At 41.4% G+C, this 19,739-nt stretch overlaps 2 protein-coding genes across 6 annotated transcripts in view; both read right to left on the bottom strand.

Moving 5' to 3' along the window:
• Window positions 1-30: 30 nt before the first annotated feature.
• LOC139623876 (phosphatidylinositol transfer protein beta isoform) lies at window positions 31-16,855 on the bottom strand. Of its 2 annotated transcripts, XM_071482484.1 has the most exons (12): window positions 16,746-16,855; window positions 13,689-13,719; window positions 11,998-12,143; window positions 11,665-11,756; window positions 11,454-11,461; window positions 11,247-11,321; window positions 11,042-11,125; window positions 8,600-8,677; window positions 5,850-5,960; window positions 5,329-5,451; window positions 4,517-4,595; window positions 31-2,851 (listed from the first exon to the last, which is right to left on the bottom strand). In XM_071482484.1, the coding sequence occupies exons 1-11, from the start codon at window positions 16,763-16,765 to the stop codon at window positions 4,548-4,550; spliced, it is 816 nt and encodes a 271-aa protein (XP_071338585.1). In that variant the 5' UTR covers window positions 16,766-16,855; the 3' UTR covers window positions 31-2,851; window positions 4,517-4,547. The 2 variants fall into 2 exon arrangements, with proteins under 2 accessions (XP_071338585.1, XP_071338584.1); XM_071482483.1 differs by lacking the exon at window positions 4,517-4,595.
• Window positions 16,856-17,354: 499 nt separating this feature from the next.
• Window positions 17,355-19,739, bottom strand: part of LOC139623874 (tetratricopeptide repeat protein 28-like) — a 166,168-nt gene continuing 163,783 nt past the window's right edge. For all 4 annotated transcript variants that reach the window (XM_071482478.1, XM_071482479.1, XM_071482480.1 and 1 more), the window contains one exon: window positions 17,355-19,704. In XM_071482478.1, the coding sequence (XP_071338579.1) occupies window positions 18,092-19,704 (1,613 nt within the window). In that variant the 3' untranslated portion in view covers window positions 17,355-18,091. The remainder of the gene's footprint in view (window positions 19,705-19,739) is intronic.

Raw genomic sequence — 19,739 nt, 5'->3', positions numbered from 1 at the left:
GTACAATCAGACATGAGCACAATCTGGATATTATTTTCCAGACAAAAATTTATTTGATATTTAGATACAATATGAAGACTTAATGGCACACAAAGATCTACAGAAAGAAAAGGCACAAAATATCATACATTCACTACCGTGTCCCCTGAATTTCAAAAGCTGATCAGACACATTTAAAAGCAAGCCGTTCAGAAATTAAACAGTTTTAGATTTCATAAATTAGAATAAGACTGTACAGTTGCTTTGTGAATATTTCCTCTCCCGTATGTCACTGTCTCGGCAGTTAGCAAAACTGAAACCATTGATTTAAGTTATTCTCTTTAGCCACTGGGTTCTCTATTCCACAAACAGCAGGAATCATTTAGACTTGGAAATGTTGATTACACTGAAGACTTTCTTTCTCACACTTCCAAACACATGCACACAATTCCAGTACAGTTACAAAGATCAACTGGCTGTCTTATATACTGCAATGAAATGGACCAGACCATATCATGAATACCTCCCATCATACTGAAAGTGTAACACCATATTTCCCACAGAAAAGGACATGGTGAAAGGAAGTCTATGGTTGTGATGAGCAACAATGTCAAAAAGATAGTTGTGTCATATTGTTCACCTGAGAAGATTTTTTTGTTTTGAAAAATGTTGCCTTAGAAATTTGCTTCCGATTTTTCCTATATTAAAAAAAAAAAAAAAAAAAAAAAGCCTACAATTGCAGAATACATGTAAACATATCAGAAATCCATTTACGCTATTTTGAAATGCTAATAACCTATTACTGAGGAAGTGATGACATTCCCTCATTGGACTGACAGAAAAATAAAAACATTAGAATCTTTGAACCGAGAATATTTCATTATCACCGTCTTAAAAATGTGGAAAATAGATCTCTAAAAACAAATCCATAATTCCTGTTGCACAATTTAAGACACTGACACACTAGAAAAAAACAAAACAAAAAAAAACAAAAACACAAAAACACTAACACTCGAAGAACACCAGTAGGAATCAGATGAGGAAACCACTTGTACTGTGAATGTATGTAACACAAGTGACGATCAACACTGTAGGCCAGTGCCACATGATTCTGAAGCCTAGGGGGAGAAAGTGCACTGTAGAGTTGAAAGTGTCATTAAAATGGCATATCCATCAAACGGCTGGTCTGAGGCACAGATGAAAATCTGCAGCCCTTTGCAGCAACAACAGTGCACGCGGGCTGTTACAGCCATGATACATTAAGTTTTGCTGAAGGGATTGCATTTTCTCAGGCGCTGTGACACATATCAGGAAATATAAAAAGGGAATCGTGGAATTCTACACCCTGAAGAAAACAAAGAGTAATCACAAAACAACTTTGCTCGTAAAGCTCTGTCTGCCAAGGCTTACTCCTTACAAGTAGCAGCTAATAGCTAGTGCTAACATTTAGGCGTCAGGAAAATTGCCAGTCAGAAACAAGGGAGGTAGCTAGAGCAATAGCTGGCAGCAGAGATACAATAGGTATAATAGGTCCGATAGATATAAGGGTCAGGAGATTAAGGCAAGCAGTGTGTGGTGCTGGTGTTGACTGGGAACTGATAAGGCATTTATGAAATCTGTAAACACACCTAGAATGAAGCAGAAGAAGCGGCCTTTTGGAGACGGAGAACTTCGGAGAACCAGATGAGTGAGACGGGCCTCTGGGGTGGGACAAGCAGTGCGGTGCAGTTTTGCTTGTGACAGAGGCCGGAGGGGTGTAGCACCATCTGTGGCTGTTTTTCAGTGCAGTTTCTCTGGGGACATCTGTTAGGGAGGTGAATGCTGTTTTGTATGTTATGTGTGAATGTCTTCAGAATAGGGAGTGTGTGGGGAGAAGGGAAAAAAAAAAACAAAACAAACAACAGAGCTGTAAACACTTCCAAAGTAACATCCTTTAGCTGAACAAGCTTGCATGGATCTGCCCAGCTTGAGCTTTTAAGTGATCAGTCACCACAAAGGCATCCACACCTGCGAGTGTGTGTATGTGTGAGAATGAATTCACATGTTTATCCTCATGTGCGCAATGTATATGTGTCATATGCATGTGTGGGTTTCTATTAAATCTGTACGGAAGTGAGAGCAAATACCTGTACGGGCATGATTGTCAGTGCTAATAATGCAGTGCTTTAGGGAAAGTGGGGTGATGGGGGGGAGGATTACAATGGGCCAAGGCGCCAAGGGTGTTAGTAATCTCTTAATGGAGGCTGTGGCAGGAAGGAACATGAGTATGACAAACAGACAGACTCATGCCAGGGAATGCAAACCACTGAGCCAGTGTGTACAGTTAAAACGAAGAGGGAGACAAAGAGGTTGGACAGGGCATCATCTTCAGAGGAATGTTTTGGAGGGTAACATTAACAAAAGAAAAAAAAAAAAAAGAAAAATGAAACCGAAATAATACAGAGGAAATATTTGGTCCAACACCTGCCACTGTGGAATCAAACCAATGGATTTACTTTAGTAAAAATTCTCTCTACTGGAAGTAGCTCCTCTTCATATCTCTCCAGAAGGCTTGGTCTTGTCAATAACATGATGCTGATACCTGGCCTTCCTCTGCCCAGGAGATCAAAATTAACCAGAGTCTTATCAGCTAGGATCGTGTTGGTTTCTAGAAATCAATTCCTCTGTGGATAGAATGTCTATGATTGGGTGCAAGTCAGGGATCCGCTCTATTGATTGCAGGTAGCAGTGCCCCATCCTCCACAGCCTGAATCAGTTAAGGTAAAAAGTGGCACCGAAGGACCATCGCTGCTGTCATCGTGGGTGTTTAAAATCCTTTGCCTTTTCATTCGTCTGCAGCACTGGTTCCTCGGACTTCACCCTGTTTGCGAAGCTGTGGGGAAGAGGAGGCAAAGTTTTAAGTTTAAGATAAGATTTATACAAGCTAAACAGATGAGGGGAGGTTTAGTGGATGGTCGCAGTCAGTGGAAGCCTTCATGAATGTTTGCTAGGTATGTTGCAAAAACTTGACTTATTTCTATTCAATACACACAACTAGGTTTCACTTCCTGCCTCACAAACTATTAAAAATACAACACTTTTTTTTGTACAAACTAAAATCTTTAGCCTTTCCTTACAATCCGCTCCAACAGTCTTATCAAGCCCCTTGTTTGTCCTCTAGGTAGATAAAAGCATCACTTTCAGATTCTCCCAGCCTGAGGCTGATGGCTTTGGAAAGTCAATTAGTGTTAGAATCTGATAGCCGAACACCTTAATGGAACAGTTCAAACTAACAGTGGCACTAAACAGAGGAATAGACAGATCTGATGAAATGGCATGAGGATTCACCCAACCACTTCTCCATCCTTTTCCCCATCCTCCCCCCCTTTTTTCTCAATCACAGCACAGACTCCTTCTCAACTGCAGAATTCCATTTGTATGTTAATGAGGAAAAAAGGAGCCATCTTGAAGCCACCCCCCCTTTCTTGCCCTTTCCTTCTCTCACACGCCCCCCCCCCCACCCTTTTCACACCAACAGCACCCGACCAGTGTACACAAAAAAGGCAAAGACATCACTGCTGGTGCATCGTTTCCATTATGTGGAGTTTCTCATTCACACTCTGCAGTCTTGTCAACAACCTGGATGGTGGCGTCTGTACGTAAGCTTTGGCCACCATCACCCGCTGCCGTCCCGTACAGTCCATCTGTGACCCTGCTAACCCTTGAGCCCAGAGGTTCAGGCCTCGTCGGCCTCTTCACCGCAGCCCTCTTTGATGGCACCCGCCTGTTTACTTACTCCAAGGGAAAATGGGAAACACATGCTGAATTGGGGCGAGATGTGAGGCTGGTGGGGTGGGTGTGGGGGTGGGCGGAGCGCTCAGCACAAAATGCTGTATGTTGGTAGTAAGCCAGGAATGTTTGAGCCTGGCCCACTTTGGCCAGTCCAGCCCAGATTCCTCCCTTTTTCTCCTTGTACGGCCAAAAGCTCCCAGACTGATATTTAGAGTAGTTCCAAGAGCAAACCAGCGGTGAGGCTTTACAGAGAATGTGATTCACAGAAATTAAAGCCTGTGATTTAAAAGAGGACTGTTTTCCTTCTCTGCCTTGTATTCCTCTATGGGGAGGCTCTGGATTGCAGGTACTAGGCTTGAGCAGGCCTTTTGTGGGTGTTTTTAAGTACTGGCCACCTCTTAAAAAATAGCATGTGTGATTCTGAGAAAAGTTTGCCCAGATGTCTGGATATATCCAGAGGACAAGGCGTTTACATACACAAATGTGGACACATACACAACACGCACTCATGCAAACCGTTTTCACTGGGTCAGCAAAACAGCCAACGACCTAGCACATGAGTCATATTTCTCAGTGATGTGGTGTTATTAACTAATTCAGAGGGAGCTATAGAGTTGCATGAGAACACAAAGACACATGTGCACATATAACCATGGTGGATTAAAAGCCCTTTCACAACACCAGAGTACAGAGTGAGAGCAGTAACACAGAAACCCAACAGGGAGCAAACACAGCATCTAAGAGACCTTTACTAGTGAGAACTTACAAAGCAACGCTCAGACATACACCTGGCCTGGCTACTCGTCTGCAGCCTTTGTACCTCGCACAGAGCCCTTCTTACGCATCTGGACAAAAATAAAATGCAGTAAATCACAGAAACAGGAATGAGGAAGCCGGTGAGAGGAGCTAGGACTAGGCAACAACAACAGGTTTTTATAAAATGGTGAGTTTGTTTCTTTGTTACCAAAATGTATTCTTAAATACAGTAGAAGGGGGTCATGGAAGTAATGCTTGTCGCACAAAATGTTTTTTTTTCCAGAGAAAGCATGCTGAATTGTTATCTCACTCTTGAGGAAGCTGCTGATATAGTTGTTGTAACTGGCATTTTCTATGAATACTCTATCAGACTCTCATACTTTAATCAAATGTTTTAGAACAAAAATCTACTTTCTGTTGTCCACAGACAATTGAACAGCAGAAAGTGCAAAGCATAAAACAAAAACACATCTATGAGAAATATTGCTTATTATCATTGTGAGTACAAGAATGGTGAATACAAGGTTATATGGTTTAACACATAAATTCCAAATATTTTTAAGAATTAGAGGATATATTTTTAGTGGACAGCCAATCATGTGTAAACGCGTATAGTGGATAAAATGGCAATACATAAAAAGACAAAACTGAGTAGATGCAGTGTCACACTGGTTCATCTGCAGCTCTGGCAAATATTAGGAGGCCACAGGCTCTGCCTTCACTTTCCTGAGAGTGGAGGCAGTTTCCTGTATAAAGTCCAACAATGACCAGTATGTAAAAGGTTTATTTTTAATTGTGGGTAATTTATATTTTGCTACTTGCCTCATCCAACTCCCTCTGTGTCTCGGCCTCCATCTGCCGGATATCATCCATAGTAAGCTCCACCCACTTATCAATCCAACAGAAGAGCTGGCGGTGAAAGTTAGTGAAGATCCTCTTCTCTTGCTGGGGAGACAGAGGCAGTGTTTCTTAGGTTTGGATGATATGGCTGAAGTCATCACATTATTGATACGACTATTTTTGAAAGATTTATGACAGTATGGAAAAGTAATGTAATGTAAAATTACAGAACAATAATCACACTGATGTGTTTCTGTGTTCTGTGGGCATAAGTTACATGCAACTCTTCAGGCCAACAAAAACAACAACAATACGATAGTATGATCATCATCATAACACATTACATTACTTGGAAGACAAAATGCAGTATTATTGTTTTTGACTTCCAACAGTAGTTTTGGCCAATCAGAGAGTTAAGATGTAGATTACTGCTTCTGCAACCTGAACACATCTCATGAGCAAATATAAATGGACTGGGTGAAGTGTAAACATGTCACTCTAACCTCATGGATGAAGTTCTCCACTTTGGTCTGCAGGCCCCACCACTTGAACTTGACTGTGACCAGTTTGTAGGCACACATCCTTGGGCAGTCAGTCTTACTAACCAGCTCTTTCTGTTGGGAGAAGAACAGCAAAGCAAAAACAATGTCAGGATTTACAACCCATCACTTTTTAAAGTATCAGAATAAATAACAGCAAAAACTTGACAGAAACTTTCCAATGAGAGCATAATTGTAAAAACAGCAGAAGGCTGAGAGAATATTATTTTAGACTAATCGAGGCTGCTTTCAAAACTAAAAATCATTAATACATAATGCTTTGGGTATGGAGCTTGCTGAAATAATTATCAATATGAAGATGTGCTCTGCACAGATAAAAGTACCCTAATCTCCAACACACTTTCTAAATCCATCTGCTGCGTGCACTCTGCCTCCCTCTGAAGAGAAGAAAAAGAGGAGGGGGGTTGGGGCAGAGCAAAGTGGATAAACTCCAGATGAAGGGACCATTTCTCTGCCTCCGCCCTGACAGCGACACCGTTCCCAACAGGCATGCCTTTGTGGCCATGGAAGGCAGATAAAACGGTGCTTGCGAAGCGATAAGGGCGTCGCGGTGCAAAGCTGGTTACATTATTAACACCCAGGACCTGCTCGCCCCCAGAACACACAAACTCTCCCTCCGAGAACACCTGTTTAATTAATCACTTCATTCTGGCTCGGCATTCCAAAAGAAAATGCCACAGACCCGCCTCAATCACCCTCATCCTACTGCCGTTTGATGCTGCGATCATGGAGGAGAGCGAGAGAGGGGAAATGAGAAACATTTCTAAATTTGCAGTGGGTTTAGAAAAGTTGTCATCGCTAAAGGAGAACTTCACATGAAACGGATTCTACATCAAAACATTTACGGTGACATTTCTTCTCTCCCTCTCTGTGCCCCACTCAAAGGAGCAGAAGTTTTCAGAAATACAAAGGGTACTGATATGCAAGCATGTGTGCATGCAGAGATAGACAAGAGTTTTATTGCTCTGAGAAGCTGGCAGAAATTGTGCCTCTGTTGTCACATAACTACTTTTTTTTTTACCTTTTCAAAAACAGTCTTTTTCCCATGTCCACAGCGGACGGGAAAGTGATCTAATTAAAAACACAAAATAAAAAGTTGTGCTTCTTTATTCATACTTTTTAAAAGCTGTTTGGCTGCCTTTGTTCTGTGAAAATTCTTGAAGCAGAGGAAAGTTTCCCATGGTGAACTTGAGGGCTCTACTGCAGAACAGACATTCTCAGTGCTGTAACGGTGAGCAGGACCCATTTGTGAGGCTGTGGGTTACGACAGGGCTTAGAGGGGAAAGCAGCAAAACTCCTGTCAAAGTTTCTGTGTGGATGAGCTAAGTCTTATTGACTTACTACTTTCTATCAAAAGTACATCAGTCTTTATTCAGAATTGCTTCTTGTCAAATTTAGTATAAATGTCCAAACACAGTCGCCACCCCCCGCCCCCCCACCCACCCCCACCCCCCGCCGCCGCTCAGGGTGGAAACCTTTATCTGACCCAATGACTTGAATTTTCTATTACATCCAATTAGAGTCGAGAAAGAGGTGATTTGTCTTCATCACAGTGCAGCCTTACAGCGCTGCAGACACCACTCTAGCCTTCCACCAGCTCTGTGCTCTCAGAGCTATTCTGATGATTACAGGCAATGGTGCTCAAGTCTACGTGAAGACAAATCTACAAATGGGTCTAAATTAAATTTAAAAAAAAAACTAATAAATAAAAGGCACAAATTAATTGTGTAAGTTCAAGTCTACAAGCTTCAGTCTTTCACATCTGGACACTTTATCTCCTTACGTCTTTGAATAAGTGAATTAGTTCCATCAATTTACATAGGGACCATGAGTGAAAAGTATTTTTCAAGTCCAGCCACAGATTCTTGATTGGATTGAGGTCTGGTCTCTGTAACTTTAGGAGACGAACATTATTGCTTTTAGGCATTTCCTGAGTAGCTTTGGCTTTATTTTTGGGGTTGTTTTTGCTGGAAAATTAATCCTCTTGCAAGCAGCAGTTCTCTTGCAGACTGCAGCAGGCTTTCCTCAAGGATTTCCCTTTCTTCATTCATTTTACCCACTATCATCACAGGACTTCTGAGAGCTGGTGCAGAGGAGCAGCCTCACAGCTGCCATCAGCAAACACCACACACAAAGCTCAATCTTTGGTCTTAGAGTGCTGAACTTTCTTCTTCCGTGTTTGAGAGTCTCCCACATACCTTCTGGCAACACTAGCCAAAATGTCATGCGTTTTGTTTTCAGCAGTGGCTTGTTGTTTGTTGTGGGTTTCTCCAACAATTGTTGTGTGCATGGTGTCTCCCATCCCCACCACAGAACCCTGTAGCTTCTTCAGAGCTGGGATAGTTCTCTGTGTGGGGAGGACAGTCTGCTCTAGACAGATTTACAGATGTTCCATATTCTTTCCATTTCACTATGACAAACCTTAGTTTAGTCAGTGCCTTGGAAATTCTGTTTATCGGCAGGGTTACACCAGCTGTGCTGAACTTTCAGAATAAAAACATCGCAGAAACAGTTTATAATTATGAGGAACTGCTTAGAATTATCCAAGGTCAGACCTCGGTCTTGTGTGAATGACAATGACCTTCAAATAGTTTAGTACACAAAGGTCAAAAGTGGGTTAAATTGTATGGCATTAATTGCTATTTGCGTGTGACTGTGATAAATCTTATTTCCACAGCTCACAAGAACATTACCTTCCAGGAGGGCCCAAGAGGTCCTCTGCCGGTCTTAACTGACTTGAACTTGGCGGGATCCTCATCCGGCTTGTAGTCCTACAATGAGAACAATTTGTATAATGAATACACATAGCACATTATATTTAACTGACACAGGCTATTCAACAAATTCATCTATTACTAATTTAAATGTATGATTCATGAATATGGTACAGCATAAATTCAACAAATATGTGTTCTTTCTAATTTAGCAACAAAGGTTTTAGATATAATTTCAGTAACTGTCTAAGACAAAGCACTGAACAAAAGAAAGTTTCATTATAGCATTCAGTAGGTTACAGTTCTGTTGGCTCACAAGCAAAACACTGTGGGGCATGGATTCCGTCTATCTGCACGTGTGCTGCTCAGTGCTTGTGTTGCTGCACATACAGGTATTTGTATCTACAGCTGCTCTAACTGCAACAGCACCCCTTATCCTATACATCCAGTACATACAGTAATGTCCTGTCAAACCTATTTTACTGGACGAACCACTTATTCCCCATTGCACAGGAGAACCTTGGTCCCATGGCAAAAAGATCTTTAAAGGCATATTAAAAAAAAAAATACCAAGTGATACTGAGTGCATACAGCAAGCATATGAGCACATGACAAAGTTGACTTCATAAAGTAGGCAAGAGAAACAGTAATACAAATAAATGAAATGGCTTTCAAATTATCAACAGCTCAAGGGCCCAGCAATTTCAAATAAATCATGATGCGCCTGCAGCTAAAAGCTACTTTTCAGGGCTATCGGCCAACAGGAGGGTGCCCAATGTGTGAAAAGAGATAGAAACCCACCCCCACACAGACGCACACACACTAATTTGGCTGTTTTAGTGCTGAGAGCTCCATCACTATAACAATACAGTGTGCTGCACTAATGAGGCCTGTGAATCGATGTGCCGTGGTAGACGAAAAGGAGCTACTCCTCAAGTAAAAGAGTGTGTGTTAGAGCGCAAGTGTGTTCGTGTCGTGTGTGTGTTTGTCTAGTTCCGGCATACGAAGCACTATGAGCCTTAATTACACTAACAAACTCATCTGTGCTGGCGGTACGCCCCAGGCCCTGCAGCCATGCCTGAGGCTGAGGGCTGATAGGGCCCTCAGACACAACACACTGCTCCAGTAAGGCAAACACGTCCGCCTCGTTAACTACCAACCGCAAACAAACACGCACGCACGCACGCACACACACACACACACACACACACACACACACACAAACTAATGCTTTTCAGTCAAATAGCCACACATATGCACACAAGCACACACAGAGCCACAGTGAAATGAGGCAATGTGATGTCAAATAACAGCAATAACGGGCAACATCTTCAAATAAGATTTCAGAGATTGTAAATAGAGTATCAAAAACTCATATTTATATTTTGAAATATTATTTAGGCAGTCTTAGAATGTTTAAATAGTGTATAGAAGTTTTAAATACAAAGATTTCAAGAAGCTGACACTTCAAATGTAGATCAAATGCTAGATAATTCACATATATTCAACACATAATGAAATGGTTACTGGAGATGTCCTGAGCTGATCAGGCATATTATAATGGATCAGGAGTGAACTGATTGATTGTTTCTTTAGTTACAACAAATCCAGCAGAGTGAGACCTCTTTCTAGTGTATCATGTGACATTGTTGTCTGAGGCGGCATTCTCCCAATTAAACTTTCACTCAATGTAGAATATGAACAATTTGAGCTTATACCTTTATATTTTTAACCATTACCTTCAGTATTTGGATCAAGAAGTTCATAGAAAGTCATGTCTGTGAGATACAGTAGTCTACAGCCTTGTTACTTTAATGGAACAACAGATAGTTAGGCTGTTACATCAACATTTAGGTTATGTAATTATAAGTATTGTGTTGGTATTGGGTATTGTAAGCTACTCAATAGTAAAGGACTAAAATTGTGAACAAAAATCCTTGAGCAGGATATCCCTTATGGTCACATCATTCTTCACCGTTAGCCAGAAGAGCATGTGTCTCATTGTGCTTTATATTCTGGTAATACAGACAGTTTACTAAAATCTGTCCAGCCCTGTCCACCAGTTCTTTTTGTTCTAAAGGAGCAAAAAGGTGGAAAATAGGGCTGAACAATTAGTCCTGCAATCAAGCAGAAAAACCTATTAAAATAGTGTTTGTCGAATCAAAATGTTAAACATCTTGAGATTCTAACTTTTCCAGTGTGATGATTTGCAGGTTTTCCCATTTCAAATCAGTATTTAAAAAAATAAAATAAAATCTTATTTTGAAATGAAGAAACTCCTTTATCTGTTAAGAAAATTATTCTTAAAGATACACTAAAAAGATAAATGACGATAACTTGGTAGTAATCAGGTTTGTCCACATGAAGGCGCCAAACTTTTCTCTTGCACTAGAAATGTGCCAGAAGTGAGGGTGTACTTACAGCAGCGGACACTTGACTTCTGTCTGCGATGTCAATGGGCACAACACTTACATTCTGCCATGTGGAATAGTCTAGTTTGTGCACCTGAACAACAACAACAACAACAACAACAACAACAACAACAACAACAGTGTAAGATGAGCATACAAACTCAAATGTACTAATCAAATTGGAGATTTACTTGATAAAATGCAGAGGTACTCACATTTTCTTGTGTTCCAAGGTCTGGTTTGTGCCACGTCTCAATCTTAATGAAGAAATTGTCTTTCATATATTCGTTCTAGGAGGAAGAGGCGGGATATCAGAAAGCTGAATGTATAATATAAGTTTGAGTAAAGTGAAACTTGGTTACAACTAAGATATTTTGACAATTTAAGATATGCAAAAAACAAAGCCATTTAAGGGCACCTACCGTCACAACTGGATCCAAATTAGACATGAAGAGAAGGTGGGGGGGCAAAAAACACCATTACCATTAAATATATAATAAAACAAACACTGTAAATTCACACCAACAGAAAATAGATGACCATAATACAATAACACAAGTGTATTCAACCATGGAGAGGACCAAGGGTTTCAGGGAAAAGCAAAGGTAAAGTGATACAGGGAGCGGAACTCACTGGTTCTGCAGTAGGGGTAGGCATTCCAGGCCTTTTCATGGAATATCAGGGAGCCTTCAGGGGCTAACAGCTTGACAAACCCTGGGACTTTACTGTAGGGTGGGGAATGAGGAAGGGAATGGGTAGATGTAGGCAGAGGAAGGGGAAAGGAAGACACATTGCTTCACTTATTGTTTCTAGAGGAACAACTGCAGCTAACAAGCAAAATAGTAACTTGGAGTGTTTCACAACAAAGACTAGACAACACTGCCATCACCTGGTAAGACGAGTCTATTACACCATAGGAAAACAGTTATGGGATCAAATAACTGGGATTTTAAAAAAGGCACATACCTCTTTAAGTGGTAGATTTTATGTGTATACTGTCCTTTCTCTCCATCTTTTTCATAGGGCTCATTCTTGAGTACCTCAATGCCCTCACCACCACCCGTCTCATTTTTACTCGCCTCAGCCACAGAGAACAGCTGTCCCACTTGATACTGTAACACAAATAACATAACATCAAGACAAAAATAGAGGTGATTTACTGTATGGACAGAAAATAGATAAACTTACTGGTGCTCCAAGTCCAATGAGGTATACAATGTTTGCATCTCACCAAATTTGAGCATTTAAAAAAAGGTAGGTAGGTAAGTAGTTCCCAACTTTTTTTGGCTCATGCCCTCTTGAACTGAAACAAAGTCTGCCCCATCACAGGCTATTTTCCAACCCAAAAATGTTTCCTTTTCACTTTCATTTAAATGTTTTAGAGGCGTGACGAGGTCAAAGTATCCAGTACTGTAGAAGAAAAAATAAATGTAATTGTCTTTCTGTACTGTATGTGCCTCTTGTGGCATCCCAAATCCCACTTTGGGAACCACCATTAGGTTACAGCCCTGTGTTATATGTTTATGTTGTGATTATAGGGACATTTATTATTAATCAAAACATTTATTATGTGATTAGTGTTATAAAACTGAGCCAGTAAGTAAGCCAAAATAAACTTGGTAAGATGTGTTACTGTCCTGCCGTCATTCTAGGGGACTGCAGAGTTATATAACGTGCCAAGAAAAACTCAATAGTCAAATAAGCTTGTGTCAGAACTGAAGTGTAGGAGCAAGGGTCTTTTTAAAAATATACTTCTGCCTTTCCAAAACAAAACACAATAATGGGCAATTCTAATCAGGACAGTCTATTTGCATTTCAGACTAAGTCTATCATACAAACTATAGAGCAAATCAACTAGTGTCCAGAGTTATTATGTTTGAACAATAGATGGTGCAACAGATGATGATGTTTGCTTAGATTTCAGCTACCACAGCTCTTATTAGTGTTTATCGCCTGAGGAGAACACTCACTTTTCATTTATGTGGAATGAGCTTTAAAACACAGCACTAATTGCCAAGAGATTTTATCACCATATAAGGCAGCAGGGTGAGTCTGGGATTTGTGACATAAACCTCTATAAACACAAGAACAATTGCCTGCTCATGTAAAACACAAGGATTACAAATTATGCCTTTTTAGATACAAGTGTGTTGTCTTAACTTGCAACCAGCAGTCAAACACTGGATACAATAATATAGTGATGCATGTATTATTCGCTAGATAATATAAAGCAATCATTTTAAAGAAAGGTGCGTTGCAGAGACTTGTTTTAAGTCCTATTAACCACCGCTCTATGGCACGTTCTCAGCCCAAATAAGGGATTTGGGTTCCACTGCATGTCAGACTAACAAAAAAAATGAACTGGGGTGCAAGTGGAAAAAGTCTGTTAATATTATAGTGGAACTGAAATAAACAGACTACTTTAAGAAAAAATAAAGATTTTTGCATTCATATAGATTTGGTTTAAAGTAACTAAACCATTTGTAGGGCCACAAGAAAAAAGAAAAAAAAACAAAAAACACCTTAGCTTGATTTGATGCAATTTATAATGAGGAAGGACACTGAAAAGTAAGAGATTAGGTAATATCAAGAGGCTCTAAAATGAAAATAAATCTACATAACTAATTTCATCATAGAGACAGAAACTGATTACTCACCTCCTCAACACTACAGGGTAAAACCACACGGCTGCAAAAGAGAGAGACGTTTTGTATCATTCATTCATAGGAAGCAGTTCTGCCAGAAGCATGACTTGTTAACTTGAATTCAACATGAACAAGCCTAAGTATTATATTACCAACAAAAATAACTTTACATTGAAGGAAGGTGCAGAAAAACATGACTCTGTGTTTCTGGATCAAACTCATAATCCAAAATGTGTAAAACAACAAAAACACATTACTGCGGGTCCATAAACATATCACGTAAACTAAAACTGATCATTCGAAACATAAAAAGGCTGCTATACACACACTAACATTTACTGACAAAATTCCCTATAAATGCTTTACATTACTTATCATATTTCATAATGAATGTGGAGACTGACAGACAACTGACATGTCACATGAAGCAAAAATGAAAATGAAAAACCAGTGCAGAAGCAGCTGCACTGCTGCCATGTGCACTCCATTGTGGCATTAGAGATAACCTCTGCAATGCACGGAAACCTTCTCACTGCTAAGGAACAGGAAGCTGGTTGTGGTCATTCTTCCTGAGGAAAAAACTACTACTGCCTCGTTTGACACACTGCTGACTTCAGCAAGAGGAGAGGAAACCATCACTAGACCAGAGTGGAAAAGCTACAGGTGAATGGAGCCAAGACTGAATATAGCTTCGAGATGTCCAATTGAAAAGAGGCGCGAGAGGAGGATTAGCAAAGAAAGGGCTAAAAACATTGTTTATAAACAACAAATATGCTGTGGCAGAAGGTGCAGCTGTTTAAAAAAAGTAAAAACTTACATCTGAATCTTTATTACACAAGATATCCAAACATTGAAGACAGTCTTTACTCGATGCATGGTAAAAGTATACTGCAACTTTTTTCTTCATATCCCAGCAGAAGTCTACTTCAGGGTGTGGTTTGCTGCACTCAAAGCAATTGCAACATTTACCCTGATGAACATGAAGCCTCTCGCAGTGACCACTAACCACACAGTGCCAGAGAAAAAAAATGGTAGGTAGAGGAAGTTCTCTCAAAATACAAATCTAATGCAAGGCTTTATTCAATCTGACACACACACCCTGTTTCCACTCCATGGATGTAGATAACGAACAGAGGCAAACCATGACAATGAGAATTTACATTTTGTCCAGATTTACACTATTTTATTAACTGAGGTTAAACTTTTCAATGACACCCAGTGAAAGACATAGTGTTTTTTCACTCCAGACTGCTATGGTGAGACCAATGACATCTTTATAGCAAGTACTCCTAATGCGAGATGTTGACTTTCATCACAATCAAGGAGCACAGAGGCTCATCATGATAGCTCTCAAGTTTGAAAAATAACCTCGACAGGAGCATTGTGGGTAAATGCAGACTGATGGTTTTAAACGGAAGCATAGAATTTGCTGTAGCACATTAGAGGAACACTACATGGATGTGGGTACATGTAGATACAATCTGCTGTTACTTAGTATAGTTGGTGAGCGGGCCTTTCAATAGTTATGCCATTTTCAAAAATGTCAGTGTCATTTTCTGCTTAGCATGTTGGTGACGGAATTAAGCCTATGAACTGCAGAAGTGCATGTGCATTTCTAAACATGTTGAAGTAACGTTGTGAACGACATATTGTGGTAACATTGTATTACATAGCTCTAATTTTATTGGAGTTGAAGTTTCTTGATTTCTGTGAAATGCAGAATTAAACCCAGACTCATTCATCCATCTATCCTGTTATCAAACTAAACAGGGAAAAACAGGCATGAACCACAATCATTTGAGGGCAAATATGAGGTTGCAATAGCCACAAATCACTGGAGTAAAGTTCAGGGTTGGATCAAACCACAGTCACCAAAATTATGCTGAATAATAAACTTTGTTTACATTTCTCTAAGATTCTGGTTTTCAATTCTATTGCTTATACTAAAGCTTTTAAGCTTCTGTTTGTTACACTAACAAACAACTTATAATCTTATTTGTTAGACTCCTGCCACCTTCTTGTGCTACAGAGCTTCAGCTTACAATTTTAAACGATTTAGAAATGTAATCTGAACAGGAGAAACTGAACACAAATGTAAGTCTTACATTAAAACTACATATGGTAATCAGTTACACACGTGTTTTCGTGCCTATGAAAAGACAAATTTAACTATTTGACCAGCTCGGGAGGATAATTTTGTAACAGTCTTCCTGCCTTTTTCAAAACGCATCAAGTCATTTACTGATGGAGCAAAAGTAACAAACAAGCATCCTTATACGTCCAGGTCCAGCAGACACACATCTAACAGAAGTAGACAGCCAACATTACCTAAACATGTTTCTGTCTAGGCTTATGGCTGGTTTACTGCTCTGGTATTTTTCCAACTGACTGGATGGGAACGGGTTTAATGCCAACACAAGCATCTTTTGATACAACTTCATGACTCAGACACCAATCAGCTAAGTTAGCTAGCATAACATAAATACTACCACCGCTAGTAAGATAGTTGCTCCGAATAGCTTGGTTTGCCAAACAAAAACTCGCCTATTAATCAAAGTCTTTTATCTTGGGTAACATTAGCTGGCGCCGGCACGGGTTTATGTGTCAATGTTGCTAAAATAACATTAGCAGCGCTAGGTGATTCCGCATTCAGGTTGCACTGTTAGGTTAGCTAGCATTAGCAAACCGAGAGCTAACACGTAGCTCAAGTTAGTTGGAAGTTTCCAGCTTGAATTGACAAATGTAGGTGGGCTTATCTTTTAAACTCATAACCCAAAGCATAGTCCGAAGTGTTAAAAAGTCAGCTGCTTAAGGTGAACGCACGGGAGACAGTGAGATGACCGCAGCTGTCACACAGTGCCCCGCCGCTGTCAACGCCGGTAGGCCACAGCGGCTCTCGGGTAATCCCACCCTTCCCTCGTGTTTCTGACACAGACACCGAGGCGAGATGAAAAGTTTTCATCAGTGTCGAACCATTGAAAAAAAAAAAAACCGAATCAGTTATTAAACGACGCCGTGGTTTCAAACTGATAAAAAAAAGACCGGTATAGGCAGAAACTTCGCACTTACTACTCCTTGATGAGGACCATCTTTTCTCGCTCCTCTCGACACCGCTGGCGCTGCCCAGTTACCGCTGATTGCTGCTGACGTCATGAGCTGCTATGAGCAGCGCCCGGCCCCTCCCTCTTCAGCGGTGATTTGCAGAAGGGGGGGCACATACGGACCTGCTAATTGGGATCAACCAATGAAAATCTCTCAGTGCTGGTTTTCAACCCGCCTATTGTACAGCTGCTCTGATCCAGCCAGTTATTCAACACATCACATTAAAACCACATCAGCTTCAGATTTATTTACGAGGCAATACAACAAAATCCTTTCATAATGTAATCTGCTCTAATGACTTGTCCTTAGACCTGGTGCACAACACTGGGTGCATCTACTGCAATCGGCCGTGCATCTCTAATAGCAGTTGTTCCAACATTTTTGCTTATGCCACCTTTATAACATTCGTTATGTGTGGACATGAATTTCGTGTCGCTCAGCCAAGATTGTTTTGATTTATTTTCAGAAGCCTAAAGAGGTGAACAAAACAGACAGGAAAAGTAGCTACTTTTGTGACGGAAACATGTGGCTGTCGCACAATGGTGATAGATGACAGAATAATATAAAGTCAGGAAAACAAGAAAGCAGACATGATGTTTTTAATTGAAACTGTTTACTGATAAATGACAGATGGTTGTCATGAAACTTTCATGTTTAATCTCAAAAAATCATGGGCTAAAAAGTCATACATGGTACTTAACATTGAATAGCAAGAGAATCCATGCTTCAGAGGAGACAGTCAATTCACAAAGAAATCAGGCAAAATGCCCTTTTGATTTCAATAAAAAATATTAAATCTTTTTTCCCCCACTCTATCCACCTTTACATGGTACAGGTTTGTTCACTTTTTAATAATATAAAAACGCTTAATACTGATTGTGAAACACTGGAATTAATTTACAAAACATAATAATAATAATTATAATATTAATAACAATAACAAACAATAATAACAATAACCATTAAATTTAGAGAAAATCAGTCATAGCTGTTGCATCTTGGCCCACACAAACAGCAAAGTTTTGGGGGAAAAATACCAAATGGCATTTACATCTACCTGACACACAGTTACACACAAACACAGTATCAGGTCGTTGAGTATTTCTCATTGCCATTTACAGTGTTATGGGCACAAAGACAAGACACCCTCTAAAGCATTCATGTGCCTCTGCAGGATCACACTCACTGACCAATCAAATCTTCTCACTGTCAGTCAAACTTGGTGGACCAATAGTGGTCCTCAAAAAGTGCCCTACTCCTCCAGCACACAGGATAGTAAATGACAGATAAAAGTATAGGACCTTTCAAATGTCTCAGCATTTAGAGGAAGGGAAAAATCTTCCAGGCGACAGGAACTTGTATCCGTTGCCAGCAGGTAGTCGGATAGAACGAGCACCAGGGCTACTGCTTGTGGAAATAGTAGGTGATGGGGCCACTTTTCTGGGGTTGGAGCAGTGGTGTCCATTGGAAGAGTTCTTGCTGCCCTTATCCAGTGACTGCAGCCCTAGCTCCCGCAGCTCCAGGCTGTCATGGGTATCATTAGGGGAGCAATGGCGTGGGGAGAGGTTCAGAAGGCTCAGTACATCCCTACTGGCAGAAGCAAGGGGTCCAGGAGCACTGTGGACAGCTTTGACAGGACCTAGATGTTGCTGCTGCTGCTGGGCTGCAGCATTAGCCCAAAAGGTCTTCAGATTGTGGATAGCTTGGACTTTTTCATCAATGACCCCTCGTCTTAGCCGGTCCAAGTCTGGAGCATCAGCTGATGTAGAGCAGGCAGAGCCCGTAGAGGAGTAGGAGAGGGCAGGGGACGGAGCACTACCAGCTGGGGACTGGTGACCAGAACTGGGAGACACATTACTTGGGGAACGAGAGATGTGGCCGCTGTATGGGGAGCTTGGGTACTTCAATTTGAACTGTGCATGGCTGTCGAGAGTGGGCGAAGGATGGCTGCCCTCCTTTTGGGAAGACTCAGAGACTGCAGGGCTATTGTAGCCAGAGCTTATCTTCTGCAGCGAAGAGGAACGTGAGGGAGGTTTGGGTCTTGGGGAAGACTGAGCTCGGCCACTAGCACTGCTGTTAGGACGGCTGAAAGCGCTAGTTTCAGAAGAGCGGAAGGCGCTGCTCCGAGCTGAGGTTCCGCCAGCTGTCCCACCCTCTGCCCCTGCTCGCTGAAGACTACCCACAGCACGTAGATGGCTCTGAGTCTCCTCCAGAATCTTCTGGGCCAGCTCCTGAGGATCCAGAGGGACAGTTTTTTCTTCCTGAGACTTGACCGTACTGTCAGTCTCGGTACTGGACTGGTCAGATTCACCTGTATCTGAACTGCTCACCTTACCCACCTTCTGGAATGGTGAGTTTGGGCTGGGCACCAGACATGTTTTGACAGGGGATGTGGGGGTGCTGACACTGCCCCTTGATGATACTGATACAGTGTAGCCTCTCCCTGCTCCTGCGTTAGACCCACCAACTCCCCTGCCGCCGCGGTGGTGGCGCTGGCTGTGGCCTGGCGGCAGAGGCAGGGAGTCACAGTGACTTCCTAGTGGCTCGCTGCTGATAATGGAAAAGCCCTCATATTCCTCCTCATCCCCCCGGGTCCCTGCCACTGCAGCAGCTGCGCCATGAGGTGAAGAGCGACTTCGGGGAACATGAGGGTGTTTGTGGACAGAGTAGTGTGCTGTGGCCCCACCGCGTTGCCGATGAGCAAGGAAATCACAGTCTGATTTGGAGGCAAAGCTCATGGAGGAGGCTACAGAGCTGAGGCTATAGACAGAGATGGCATCTGATGCCTGATTGTCCAGGCAGGGAGGAGAGAAGGGAAGGCTTGAGTATCCCATGGGCAGGGGGTTGGACACAGACTGGGCAGAAGCTAGAGACTCAAGGGAAGATGAGCTGTCCAGGCTCAGACGCTTGGGCAGTTCTGTGGAGTCTGTAGAAAGAGGAAGAGATGTATGTTCAGTCAAG

Source organism: Trachinotus anak, unplaced genomic scaffold (assembly GCF_046630095.1).
Source record: "Trachinotus anak isolate AG129_WGS33_773 ecotype Australia unplaced genomic scaffold, CSIRO_AGI_Tana_v1 ptg000008l, whole genome shotgun sequence".
Classification (NCBI taxonomy): domain Eukaryota; kingdom Metazoa; phylum Chordata; class Actinopteri; order Carangiformes; family Carangidae; genus Trachinotus; species Trachinotus anak.
The sequence above is the reverse complement of the archived record's forward strand: the minus strand, read 5'-3'. Positions and strand labels throughout refer to the sequence as shown.

What these genes read in the sequence shown, in the direction of transcription:
- LOC139623876 (XM_071482484.1), bottom strand. Translation starts at nt 16,765, where the DNA reads ATGGTCCTCATCAAGGAGTA. An exon ending in GAAGTCAAGTGTCCGCTGCT is followed by an intron (nt 8,678 to 11,041) that starts GTAAGTACACCC and finishes TTCTCATTGTAG; the next exon opens with GACTACAAGCCGGATGAGGA. An exon ending in TGGAGAACTTCATCCATGAG is followed by an intron (nt 5,452 to 5,849) that starts GTTAGAGTGACA and finishes CTGTCTCCCCAG; the next exon opens with CAAGAGAAGAGGATCTTCAC.